We start from the raw sequence: 12,924 nt of genomic DNA on the forward strand, positions 1-12,924 counted from the left end.
CCCCCCCCCCCCCCCCCCCCCCCCCCCCCCCCCCCCCCCCCCCCCCCCCCCCCCCCCCCCCCCCCCCCCCCCCCCCCCCCCCCCCCATCCTAATCCCGTTTCCCAGCGCTCGTCCTGTAGACCTGTGTGCTACGGCGGTTCCAAGTGCTCATCTCAATACCACTTCCATGTAGCGAGGGGTTCCTGCCTCTCCCACCCCCCTCCCTCCAGCCGTGAGCTCCAGATTCCCACCACCCTCTGGGTTGAAAAAGTTCTTCCTCACGTCCCCTCTAAACCTCTTGCCCCTTACCTGAAATCTGTGCCCCCCACCCCCACCGGTTATCGATTCCTCCACTAAGGGGAAAAGTTTCTCCCGACCTACCCTATCTATGCCCCTCATAATTTTGTAGACCTTGATCAGGTATCCCCCCACCCCGCTGCCCCACCCTGCTCAGACTTCTCTGCTCGAAGGTAAATAACCCCAAGCCTATCCCGTCTCTCTTCAGAGCTGAAACGCTCCAGCCCTGGCGACATCCTGGTGAATCTCCTCTGCACCCCCCTCCAGTGCAATCACATCCTCCCTATAATGTGGCGACCAGAACTGCGCACAGTACTCCAGACGTGGCCTCACCAAGGTTCTACACAACTCCAACCTGACCTCCCTACTTTTGTAATCTCAACCAATGCTCGACCAATAAAGGCAAGTATCTCATATGACTTCGTGACCACCTTATCTACCTCTTTCCTTGTTAGTCCTCCCGAAACGCATCATCACCTCGCACTTATCCAGATTAAATTCCATTTGCCGCTGCTCTGCATTCAGGGCCTGAGGGATTGAGTACAAAAGCTGGGGAAGTTATTTGGAACCTTTATAAAGCTCCGATGAGACCCCCAACTGGAGCATTGGGTCCTGTTGAGGCGGCCACACTGTAGGGAGGGTGTGGAGAGAGATTTACCACAATGGTTCTGGAGGTGGGGGCGGGGGGGGGGGGGGGGTTGAGATTTTAGCGACAGGGTTGGGTTGGAGAAGGTGGGAACGTTCTTCCCGGAGTTCCCACCACTCCACAAGATTACCACACCCATGACTCGCCCTCTTAAGGCCCCAGGCACCATCTCGATCCCAAGGGGTGAGTTGTTATAATATGAACGTTTGTACCAGATAAAGTGAGGGTTTCTTACCTGGCAGCTTCCCATCGTTATCTCTTGCCTCCTGTGTGAGGAAAATTGCGAGAAAATCTGTTAAAATCCTGTGGATTGAATGGAAGACCGGATTTGGGTAATGAGGATTCGCAACGTGCCTGTGGTTGGATCATTGAGCTACAACTCACAGGGGGAATGTGCTGGCCTCGGACTCACAGATCCATGGGATCTAACCCCCACAACTTGTAGCAGTGGTCCTGGTTTCAATGTCTAATCCAATAAACAAGATTCAGTCAGCACTGACCCTCCGACAGTGCGGCCCTCCCTCAGCACTGACCCCCCGACAGTGCGGCTCTCCCTCAGCACTGACCCCCCGACAGTGCGGCGCTCCCTCAGCACTGACCCCCCCCGACAGTGCGACGCTCCCAAAGGACTGACCCTCCGACAGTAAAGTCGTGGTAATGTCTCTGGACTGGTAACGCTGAGGCCCAGGCTAACACTGAGGACACGGGTTCAAATCCCTCCATCACAGCCGGCGGAATTAAATTCAATTGATGAAAAAAACCTGAATTAAAAGCTAACCTGAGTGTGACCGAGACAATGAAACCATCTTCGATGACCGTAAAAACCCATAAGCGCCCTTGAGGGAGGGAAATTTGCCATCCTTACCGGGTCTGGCCTACCTGTGACTGCAGCCCCACAGCAATGTGGTTGGCTCTGTATTACCCCCTGAAATGGCTGAGCAAGCCTCTCAGTTCAAGGGCAATTAGGGATGGGCAACAAATGCTGGCCTTTCCAATGACACCCACAACCCCCAGAGCATCATGAAATGAAAAATTCCTCGTTTCTCCCTAACTCTTCGCCTCCTGCCTGTTAACCCATTCTCCATCCATTCTATTATATTGCCTCCCCACCACCGCCACTGGCGGCGTGAGCCCTTACCTTGTGCCTTAACCTTTTGGAAATCCAGGTACACCACATCTACTGGTTCCCCTTTATCTACCCTCAAAAGCATCCCCAAACACCTGCACGACTGGACCCAGGTGCACAGGCAAACGTGACTTGCGTTGGAGCGATGTGCTCTTACCTGAGTTTGAATCAGCTCCCCTGACGAGCCCTCGGCACCTTCGAAACCTCGGACAGTCAGTTTGTACGTGAGCGAGCCTCGTGGGATGACATGTTCCTCCTGTCGTAGGACTCTCTCTTGTGCTGCAAGAGCGAGAGCAAGGAATGGAAGTCCGCAACGACAACAACTGGCATTGACATGGCGCCCTTATGGTTGTAAAACAGCTCAAAGGGCATAAATATTCACCGACTGAATCGCAGAAGGGCATGTGAGGTCAGCTGATCCAAACCTCAGTCAAAGAAGTGAGCATTAAGTAGAGAGTTAAAGGAAGAGAGGGAGGGGGGAATTCCAGGGCTTAGGACCCCCTCCCCACTAAGACAGCTAAAGGCACGGCCGCCAATGGTGGAGCGATGGGAAACGGAGGGATGCTTGAGATCTCGGAGGGTTGTAGGAGCTGGAGGAGATAACAGAGATAGGGAGGGCTGTAGGGGGGTGGAGGAGGTTACAGACACGGAGGGTTGTAGGGGCTGGAGGATGTTACAAAGATAGGGTTGTAAGGGTTGAACGAGGTTACAAAGATAGGGTCTGGGGGAGCTGGAGGTGGTTACAGAGATAGGGAGGGTTGTTAGGGGCTGGAGGAGGTTACAGAGATAGGGAGGGGTGTAGGGGCTGGAGGAGGTTACAGGGATAGGGAGGCTTGTAGGAGCTGTTGGAGGTTACAGGGATAGAGAGGCTTGTAGGGGCTGGAGGAGATTACAGAGATAGGGGAGTAGCGGCTGGAGGAGGTTACAGAGATAGGGAGGGGTGTAGGGGCTGGAGGAGGTTACAGAGATAGGGAGGGATGTAGGGGCTGGAGGACATTAGAGATGGGGTGTAGGGGATGGAGGAGGTTACAGAGATAGGGAGGGTGTAGGGGACTGGAGGAGGTTACAGAGATAGGGTGTAGGGGCTGTAGCAGGTTACAGAGATAGGGAGGGGTGAAAACAAGAATGAGACATTTAAAATGGAGGTGTTGCGTAAACCAGAGTGGGCCAGTGAGCACGGACTGATGGGGGAACGGGACTCGGTGTAAATTAGGACTGGGGGGGGGGGGTGGCAGCAGAGTTCTGGCCGAACTGAAGTTTACGGAGGGTAGAACATGGGCGAACAGCCAGGAGTGCATTGGAATAGTCGAGTCTGGAGGTAACGAGGAGAGTGGGTGAGGGTTTCAGTAGCCGATAAGCTGAGACAGGGCAAAGTCGGGAGATGTCACAGAGGTGGAAAAGTCGAGGAAGAGGGGGCTGGTCAGTTCCCCGCTGTCGCAGTCACATAGAATGTCACAAGTGATAAGAGATGTTTCAGTACCATGAAAGAGCCAGAAAACCGATTGGAGGTTGCAGGAAAGATGGGAATGAGTTTGGGGGGGTGACATGTCCAAGGGCTTTGCAGAGGTTGGAGCTGAGACACTAGTTTGCAAGAACAGTGGGTCAGAGGTTTGTTTTTCAGGGGAGTGGTGTTGATGGAAAATTTGTGAGAGAAGAGGACATGAATATCACTGGAAACGTGTTGGTGATGTTTATCGTCTTGCACCCATCAGGACAAACAAAATTCCAAACTCTCACAACAATTTATGCTACCAGCCAAAAGGGCGATGATTCGTGTTTCCCTGTCGGAGGGTCAGTACTGAGGGAGAGCCGCACTTTCGGAGGGTCAGTGCTGAGGGAGTGCTGCACTGTCGGAGGGTCAATACTGAAGGAGCGCTGCGCTGTCGGAGGGTCAGTACTGAGGGAGAGCTGCACTGTCGGAGGGTCAGTGGTGAGGGAGAGCCGCACTGTCGGAGGGTCAGTACTGAGGGAGAGCTGCACTGTCAGAGGGTCAGTACTGAGGGAGAACTGCACTGTTAGAGGGTCAGTGGTGAGGGAGAGCCGCACTGTCTGAGGGTCAGTACTGAAGGAGTACCGTGCTGTCGGAGGGTCAGTACTGAGGGAGAGCGCACTGTTAGAGGTTCAATACTGAAGGAGTACTGCGCTGTCAGAGGGTCAGTACTGAAGAAGAGCCGCACTGTCAGAGGGTCAATACTGAAGGAGTACCGCGCTGTCAGAGGGTCAGTACTGAGGGAGAGCCGCACTGTTAGAGGGTCAGTACTGAGGGAGAGCCGCACTGTCAGAGGGTCAGTACTGAGGGAGAGCCGAACTGCCTGAGAGTCAGTACTGAGGGAGAGCCGCACTGTCGGAGGGTCAGTGCTGATGCAGAGATGCACTGTCGGAGGGTCAGTGCTGAGGGAGTGCCGCACTGTCGGAGGGTCTGTGCTGAGGGAGAGCCGCACTGTCGGAGGGTCAGTGCTGAGGGAGCGCCGCACTGTCGGAGGGTCAGTGCTGAGGGAGAGCCGCACTGTCGGAGGGTCAGTAATGAGGGAGCATCACGCTGTTGGAGGGTCAGTGCTGAGGGAGCGCTGCGCTGCCCTCAGGTCCAGACTTTGAGATGTGCCTCCCTCCCAAAGACCCCATCCACCCTTGCGGGCGAAGGTCAATGATCCCATTCCGAGGAGCAGCAGGGGAGATCTAGCCCAGTGTCCTCGACCAATCTTTACCCCTCATCCAACATCGGTGGCAGTGAAGACCTGATTATTACACTGCTGTGGGAACTTGCTGCGCACAGATCGGCTGACACCTCGCTTACACCAGAACATGCCACATGGACTCCCCGTGTTGGCCGTTAACCTCTTTGGGATGCCCTGGGGATGTGAAAGGTGCCATACCAATGCAAGTCTTTCTTTCGCCATGCCAACCATCGTGGAGCAGTTGAATTTCGATCTGCCATTCTTTTTATTTCAGGGTTTTTTCCTATTCCAAGTCCTTGGTTTATTTTGCACGTTGGTGTTCTTGGGTGCGGTGCAGTTATTTCTCTGCTGGGCAGGATGTGGCGAGCGCTCTGCCACAGGGATCAGCGCTGGGGCCTCAAACGTTTTTTTAACCAGTTATATAAACGACTTGGATGAAGGGGCAGAAGGAACGGCTGCTAAATTGGCTGATGACACAAAGATAGGTAGCAAAAGTTGGTTGTGAAGAACACATCAGGAGGCTACAGAGAGACGTGGGCTCAGTGAGTGGGCAAAGATCTGGCAGCTGGAGTGTAACGTAGCCAAATGCGAAACTGTCCATTTTGGCAGGGAAAATAAAAGCCATCTATTATCCGAATGGTGAGAGGTTGCAGAGCTCTGAGATGCAGAGGGATCTGGGCGTCCTAGTGCATGAAGCACAAAAGGCCAGTATGCAGCTACAGCAAGTAATTCGGGAAGCTAATAGAATTTTATCATTTATTGTGAAGGGAATTGAATATAAAAGGAGAGCGATTAGGCTTCAGTTGCACAGTGCGTTGGTGAACATAAGAACTAGGAGCAGGAGTAGGCAATTCAACCCCTCGAGCCTACCCCGCCACTCAACACCATCATGGCTGATCTCATTTTGGCCTCGACTCCAATTTCCCGCCCTCTCCCCATAACCTTTCAACCCGTTACTAATTAAAAATCTGTCTATCTCCTCCTTAAATTTATTCAGTGGCCCGGCATCCACTGCTCTCAGGTAGCGAATTCCACAGATTCACGACCCTTTGAGAAAAGTAATCCCACCTCATCTCTGATTTAAATCTACCGCCCCTTAGCCTAAAACTATGGCCTCTCATTCTAGAATGCACAACAAGCTCCACCTCTACTTTGTCTATCCCCTTTAGCAATTTATAAAGCTCAATTAGTTCTCTCACCCTTCTAAACTCTAGCGAGTTTAGGCCTAAACTGCTCAACCTCTCCTCATAAGACCACATCTGGAATATTGTGTAAATATTCGTCTCCTTATTTGAGGAAGGATGTAAATGCATTGGAAGCAGTTCAGAGATTAATACCGGGAATGGGCGGGTTGTCTGATGAAGAAAGGTCGGACAGGTTAGGCTTGTATCCGCTGGAGTTTAGGAGAGTGAGAGGCGACTCGATTGAAACCTTTAAGATCCTGAGGGGGGTCTCGGACAGGGTGGGACGTGGAGAGTATGTTTCCTCTTGTGGGAGAATCTAGAATGAGGAGGGGGGGGGGGGGTCACTGTTTAAAGATAAGGGGGTCGCCCGTTTAGGACAGAGACGAGGAGAAATGTTTCCTCTCCGGGGTGGTGGGGGGTGTTGGTGAGTGTTTGGAACTCTCTCCCTCACAAGGAGGTGGGGGCAGAGTCTGTGAATATTTTTAAGGGAAAGCGAGATAGATTCTTGATGCACAAGGGGCTGAAAGGTTATCGAGGGTATGGGGAGGGTGGGATGAGGTGGTGAGCAGGGAGTGTGGGGTTGAGGTGACAGATCAGCCACAGTCTTATTGAAGGGGGAGCAGGGCTCGAGGGGCCTAGTGGGCCCTACTCCTCGCTCCTGCTTCCAGCAGCTTCCTCCCAGAGTCAAATAGCCAAGTGCATTGGCAGGGAAGGGGAGCTGGCTGTATTTGTTCTTTACCCCCCCCCCCCCCACCCCAACGACCTTGGGGACCCCTCGACCACGCTGCTTTTGGAGCTACTCTTGCTTGTCAGGCAGGCGAAGGCAGCAGAGCAGCTCACCTGGGTGCACAGAGAGATCCCACAAGCAGCAAGGTAGGTGCACCAGCTGTTCATGTGTGTTTTGCACCGCCTCCTCTCTCTCTCTATCTGTGTGTGTGCACGTGTGTCACTGATGGTTAAGGGTTAAGAGTTAAACTGGGTCCGTTCTCACTTTCAGTTTCGAGTTCAGAAGTGAAACCAGTTCTTTCTGGGAAAAAAGAAATAGTGTTTACTTTTAGTTTCGCCTTGCTGGATTAAAGGGTGCTGACGCGCGCTGGTGCCAGAGTACAGGGCCAGAGAGAGAGATGGGGGGATAGGAAAAGGCAGCTCTCCCCCAGCCCACCCCACTTACCTTGCCTGTCATGGAAGCAGACTTTGAAGGTGCTGCTGCTCAGTTGGCTCACTTGGCAATCGTCTCCTCCAGACTTCCTGCGAACGCTGAAATATCTCTTCAGGAGCTTGACCAGCTCAGCATCGCCTGCCACAGAGCTCCCCACCAAAACGGGGAACTGTCCCTGGCTCATCTCTGTGTGCTGAGAGTGGGGACTGGGGGCAGACTCTGAGCTTAAAGTCTCCTCCCTTCCAGAACCTCTCTCTCTCTGCTTTCTCTCTCTCTGTTTTCTTTCTCTCTCTCTGCTTTCTTTCTCTCTGCTCCTCCCATCCAGAACCTCTCTCTCTGCTCCTCCCCTCCAGAACCTTTCTCTCTGTTCCTCCCCTCCAGCCCTCTCTCTCTCTCTCTCTGCTCCTCCCCTCCAGAACCTTTCTCTCTGTTCCTCCCCTCCAGCCCTCTCTCTCTCTCTCTCTGCTCCTCCCCTCCAGAACCTTTCTCTCTGCTCCTCCCCTCCAGAACCTTTCTCTCTGCTCCTCCCCTCCAGCCCTTTCTCTCTCTCTCTCTGCTCCTCCCCTCCAGAACCTTTCTCTCTCTCTGCTCCTCCCCTCCAGCCCTTTCTCTCTCTCTGCTCCTCCACTCCATCTTTTTCTCTCTCTCTGCTCCTCCCCTCCAGAACCTCTCTCTCTCTCTCTGCTCCTCCCCTCCAGAACCTTTCTCTCTCTCTCTGCTCCTCCCCTCCAGAACCTTTCTCTCTCTCTGCTCCTCCCATCCAGAACCTCTCTCTCTGCTCCTCCCCTCCAGAACCTTTCTCTCTGTTCCTCCCCTCCTGCCCTCTCTCTCTCTCTGCTCCTCCCCTCCAGAACCTTTCTCTCTGCTCCTCCCCTCCAGAACCTTTCTCTCTGCTCCAGCCCTTTCTCTCTCTCTCTCTGCTCCTCCCCTCCAGAACCTTTCTCTCTGCTCCTCCCCTCCAGAACCTTTCTCTCTCTGCTCCTCCCCTCCAGAACCTTTCTCTCTCTGCTCCTCCCCTCCAGAACCTTTCTCTCTCTCTGCTCCTCCCCTCCAGCCCTTTCTCTCTCTCTGCTCCTCCACTCCATCTTTTTCTCTCTCTCTGCTCCTCCCCTCCAGAACCTCTCTCTCTCTCTCTCTCTGCTCCTCCCCTCCAGAACCTTTCTCTCTCTCTCTCTCTGCTCCTCCCCTCCAGAACCTTTCTCTCTCTCTGCTCCTCCCCTCCAGAACATTTCTCTCTCTCTGCTCCTCCCCTCCAGAACCTTTCTCTCTCTCTGCTCCTCCCCTCCAGCCCTTTCTCTCTCTCTCTCTGCTCCTCCCCTCCAGAACCTTTCTCTCTGCTCCTCCCCTCCAGAACCTTTCTCTCTCTGCTCCTCCCCTCCAGAACCTTTCTCTCTCTCTGCTCCTCCCCTCCAGCCCTTTCTCTCTCTCTGCTCCTCCACTCCATCTTTTTCTCTCTCTGCTCCTCCCCTCCAGAACCTCTCTCTCTCTCTCTCTGCTCCTCCCCTCCAGAACCTTTCTCTCTCTCTCTCTCTGCTCCTCCCCTCCAGAACCTTTCTCTCTCTCTGCTCCTCCCCTCCAGAACATTTCTCTCTCTCTGCTCCTCCCCTCCAGAACCTTTCTCTCTCTCTGCTCCTCCCCTTCAGCTTTTTCTCTCTCTCTGCTCCTCCCCTCCAGAACCTTTCTCTCTCTCTCTGCTCCTCCCCTCCAGCCCTTTCTCTCTCTCTGCTCCTCCCCTCCAGCCCTTTCTCGCTCTCTCTGCTCCTCCCCTCCAGAACCTTTCTCTCTCTCTGCTCCTCCCCTCCAGAACCTTTCTCTCTCTCTGCTCACCTCCAGAACCTTTCTGCTCCTCCCCTCCAGCCCTTTCTCACTCTCTGCTCCTCCCCTCCAGAACCTTTCTCTCTCTCTGCTCATCCCCTCCAGAACCTTTCTCTCTCTCTCTGCTCCTCCCCTCCAGAACCTTTCTCTCTCTCTGCTCCTCCCCTCCAGAACCTTTCTCTCTCTCTGCTCCTCCCCTGCAGAACCTTTCTCTCTCTCTGCTCCTCCCCTGCAGAACCTTTCTCTCTCTCTGCTCCTCCCCTCCAGAACCTTTCTCTCTCTCTGCTCCTCCCCTCTAGAACCTTTCTCTCTCTCTCTCTGCTCCTCCCCTCTAGAACCTCTCTCTCTCTCTCTGCTCCTCCCCTCCAGAACCTCGCTCACTCTCTCTGCTCCTCCCCTCTGGAACCTTTCTCTCTCTGCTCCTCCACTCCAGAACCTTTCTCTCTCTCTGCTCCTCCCCTCCAGAACCTTTCTCTCTCTCTGTTCTTCCCCTCCAGAACCTTTCTCACTCTCTGCTCCTCCCCTCCAGCTTTTTCTCTCTCTGCTCCTCCCCTCCAGAACCTTTCTCTCTCTCTCTGCTCCTCCCCTCCAGAACCTTTTTTCTCTCTCTGCTCCTCCCCTCTAGCACCTTTCTCTGTCTCTGCTCCTCCCCTCCAGAACCTCTCTGTTCCTCCCCTCTAAAACCTTTCTCTCTCTCTGCTCCTCCCCTCCAGAACTTTCCTCTCTCTCTGCTCCTCCCCTCCAGAACCTTTCTCTCTCTCTGCTCCTCCCCTCCAGAACCTCTCTCTCTGCTCCTCCCCTCCAGAAACTTTCTCTCTCTGCTCCTCCCCTCTAGAACCTTTCCTCTCTCTGCTCCTCCCCTCAGAACCTTTCTCTCTCTGCTCCTCCCCTTCAGCCCTTTCTCTCTCTCTGCTCCTCCCCTCCAGAACCTTTCTCTCTCTCTGCTCCTTCCCTCCAGAACCTTTTTCTCTGCTGCTCCCCTTCAGCCCTTTCTCTCTCTCTGCTCCTTCCCTCCAGAACCTTTCTCTCTCTCTGCTCCTCCCCTCCAGAAGCTTTCTCTCTGCTCCTCCCCTTCAGCCCTTTCTCTGCTCCTCCCCTCTAGATCCTTTCTCTCTCTCTCTGCTCCTCCCCTCCAGAACCTTTCTCTCTCTCTGCTCCTCCCCTCTAGAACCTTTCTCTGCTCATCCCCTCCAGAACCTTTCTCTCTCTGCTCCTCCCCTCCAGAACCTTTATCTCTCTCTCTGCTCCTCCCCTCCGGAACCTCTCTCTCTTTGCTCCTCCCCTCCAGAACCTCTCTCTCTCTGCTCCTCCCCTCCAGAACCTTTCTCTCTCTCTGCTCCTCCCCTCCAGAACCTTTCTCTCTGCTCCTCCCCTCCAGAACCTTTCTCACTCTCTGCTCCTCCCCTCCAGAACCTTTCTCTCTCTCTGCTCCTCCCCTCCAGAACCTTTCTCTCTCTCTGCTCCTCCCCTCCAGAACCTTTCTCTCTCTCTGCTCCTCCCCTCCAGAACCTTTCTCTCTCTGCTCCTCCCCTCCAGAACCTTTCTCTCTCTCTCTGCTCCTCCCCTCCAGAACCTTTCTCTCTGCTCCTCCCCTCCAGAACCTTTCTCTCTCTCTGCTCCTCCCCTCCAGAACCTTTCTCTCTCTCTGCTCCTCCCCTCTAGAACCTTTCTCTCTCTCTCTCTCTGCTCCTCCCCTCCAGAACCTCGCTCTCTCTCTCTGCTCCTCCCCTCCAGAACCTCGCTCTCTCTCTCTGCTCCTCCCCTCCAGAACCTTTCTCTCTCTGCTCCTCCCCTCCAGAACCTTTCTCTCTCTCTGCTCCTCCCCTCCAGCCTTTTCCCTCTCTGCTCCTCCCCTCCAGAACCTTTCTCTCTCTCTCTGCTCCTCCCCTCTAGAACCTTTCTCTGTCTCTGCTCCTCCCCTCCAGAACCTCTCTGTTCCTCCCCTCTAAACCCTTTCTCTCTCTCTGCTCCTCCCCTCCAGAACTTTCCTCTCTCTCTGCTCCTCCCCTCCAGAACCTTTCTCTCTCTCTGCTCCTCCCCTCCAGAACCTCTCTCTCTGCTCCTCCCCTCTAGAACCTTTCCCTCTCGCTGCTCCTCCCCTCCAGAACCTTTCTCTCTCTCTGCTCCTCCCCTTCAGCCCTTTCTCTCTCTCTGCTCCTCCCCTCCAGAACCTTTCTCTCTCTCTGCTCCTCCCTCCAGAACCTTTTTCTCTGCTGCTCCCCTTCAGCCCTTTCTCTGCTCCTCCCCTCTAGAACCTTTCTCTGCTCCTCCCCTCTAGAACCTTTATCTCTCTCTGCTCCTCCCCTCTAGAACCTTTCTCTGCTCCTCCACTCCGGAACCTTTCTCTCTCTCTGCTCCTCCCCTCCAGAACCTTTCTCTCTCTCTGTTCTTCCCCTCCAGAACCTTTCTCACTCTCTGCTCCTCCCCTCCAGCTTTTTCTCTCTCTGCTCCTCCCCTCCAGAACCTTTCTCTCTCTCTCTGCTCCTCCCCTCTAGCACCTTTCTCTGTCTCTGCTCCTCCCCTCCAGAACCTCTCTGTTCCTCCCCTCTAAAACCTTTCTCTCTCTCTGCTCCTCCCCTCCAGAACTTTCCTCTCTCTCTGCTCCTCCCCTCCAGAACCTTTCTCTCTCTCTGCTCCTCCCCTCCAGAACCTCTCTCTCTGCTCCTCCCCTCCAGAAACTTTCTCTCTCTGCTCCTCCCCTCTAGAACCTTTCCCTCTCTCTGCTCCTCCCCTCCAGAACCTTTCTCTCTCTGCTCCTCCCCTTCAGCCCTTTCTCTCTCTCTGCTCCTCCCCTCCAGAACCTTTCTCTCTCTCTGCTCCTTCCCTCCAGAACCTTTTTCTCTGCTGCTCCCCTTCAGCCCTTTCTCTCTCTCTGCTCCTTCCCTCCAGAACCTTTCTCTCTCTCTGCTCCTCCCCTCCAGAAGCTTTCTCTCTGCTCCTCCCCTTCAGCCCTTTCTCTGCTCCTCCCCTCTAGATCCTTTCTCTCTCTCTCTGCTCCTCCCCTCCAGAACCTTTCTCTCTCTCTGCTCCTCCCCTCTAGAACCTTTCTCTGCTCATCCCCTCCAGAACCTTTCTCTCTCTGCTCCTCCCCTCCAGAACCTTTATCTCTCTCTCTGCTCCTCCCCTCCGGAACCTCTCTCTCTTTGCTCCTCCCCTCCAGAACCTCTCTCTCTCTGCTCCTCCCCTCCAGAACCTTTCTCTCTCTCTGCTCCTCCCCTCCAGAACCTTTCTCTCTGCTCCTCCCCTCCAGAACCTTTCTCACTCTCTGCTCCTCCCCTCCAGAACCTTTCTCTCTCTCTGCTCCTCCCCTCCAGAACCTTTCTCTCTCTCTGCTCCTCCCCTCCAGAACCTTTCTCTCTCTCTGCTCCTCCCCTCCAGAACCTTTCTCTCTCTGCTCCTCCCCTCCAGAACCTTTCTCTCTCTCTCTGCTCCTCCCCTCCAGAACCTTTCTCTCTGCTCCTCCCCTCCAGAACCTTTCTCTCTCTCTGCTCCTCCCCTCCAGAACCTTTCTCTCTCTCTGCTCCTCCCCTCTAGAACCTTTCTCTCTCTCTCTCTCTGCTCCTCCCCTCCAGAACCTCGCTCTCTCTCTCTGCTCCTCCCCTCCAGAACCTCGCTCTCTCTCTCTGCTCCTCCCCTCCAGAACCTTTCTCTCTCTGCTCCTCCCCTCCAGAACCTTTCTCTCTCTCTGCTCCTCCCCTCCAGCCTTTTCCCTCTCTGCTCCTCCCCTCCAGAACCTTTCTCTCTCTCTCTGCTCCTCCCCTCTAGAACCTTTCTCTGTCTCTGCTCCTCCCCTCCAGAACCTCTCTGTTCCTCCCTCTAAACCCTTTCTCTCTCTCTGCTCCTCCCCTCCAGAACTTTCCTCTCTCTCTGCTCCTCCCCTCCAGAACCTTTCTCTCTCTCTGCTCCTCCCCTCCAGAACCTCTCTCTCTGCTCCTCCCCTCTAGAACCTTTCCCTCTCGCTGCTCCTCCCCTCCAGAACCTTTCTCTCTCTCTGCTCCTCCCCTTCAGCCCTTTCTCTCTCTCTGCTCCTCCCCTCCAGAAC

General features: G+C 54.6%; 1 protein-coding gene across 1 annotated transcript; it reads right to left on the reverse strand.

Moving 5' to 3' along the window:
- Positions 1-760: 760 nt before the first annotated feature.
- LOC121270630 (protein mono-ADP-ribosyltransferase PARP14) lies at positions 761-7,408 on the reverse strand. The gene is made up of 4 exons (XM_041176017.1): positions 7,080-7,408; positions 2,207-2,328; positions 1,159-1,189; positions 761-805 (listed from the first exon to the last, which is right to left on the reverse strand). Exons 1-4 carry the CDS (start codon positions 7,249-7,251, stop codon positions 771-773), a joined length of 360 nt encoding a protein of 119 aa, XP_041031951.1. The 5' UTR covers positions 7,252-7,408; the 3' UTR covers positions 761-770.
- Between the last annotated feature and the right edge of the window lie 5,516 nt (positions 7,409-12,924).

Source organism: Carcharodon carcharias, chromosome 27 (genome assembly GCF_017639515.1).
Source record: "Carcharodon carcharias isolate sCarCar2 chromosome 27, sCarCar2.pri, whole genome shotgun sequence".
NCBI classification, from domain to species: domain Eukaryota; kingdom Metazoa; phylum Chordata; class Chondrichthyes; order Lamniformes; family Lamnidae; genus Carcharodon; species Carcharodon carcharias.

What these genes read in the sequence shown, in the direction of transcription:
- LOC121270630 (XM_041176017.1), bottom strand. Translation starts at nt 7,251, where the DNA reads ATGAGCCAGGGACAGTTCCCCGTTTTGGTGGGGAGCTCTGTGGCAGGC. An exon ending in CTGCTTCCATGACAGGCAAG is followed by an intron (nt 2,329 to 7,079) that starts GTAAGTGGGGTG and finishes TCGCTCTTGCAG; the next exon opens with CACAAGAGAGAGTCCTACGA. An exon ending in TAACGATGGGAAGCTGCCAG is followed by an intron (nt 806 to 1,158) that starts GTAAGAAACCCT and finishes TCAATCCCTCAG; the next exon opens with GCCCTGAATGCAGAGCAGCG.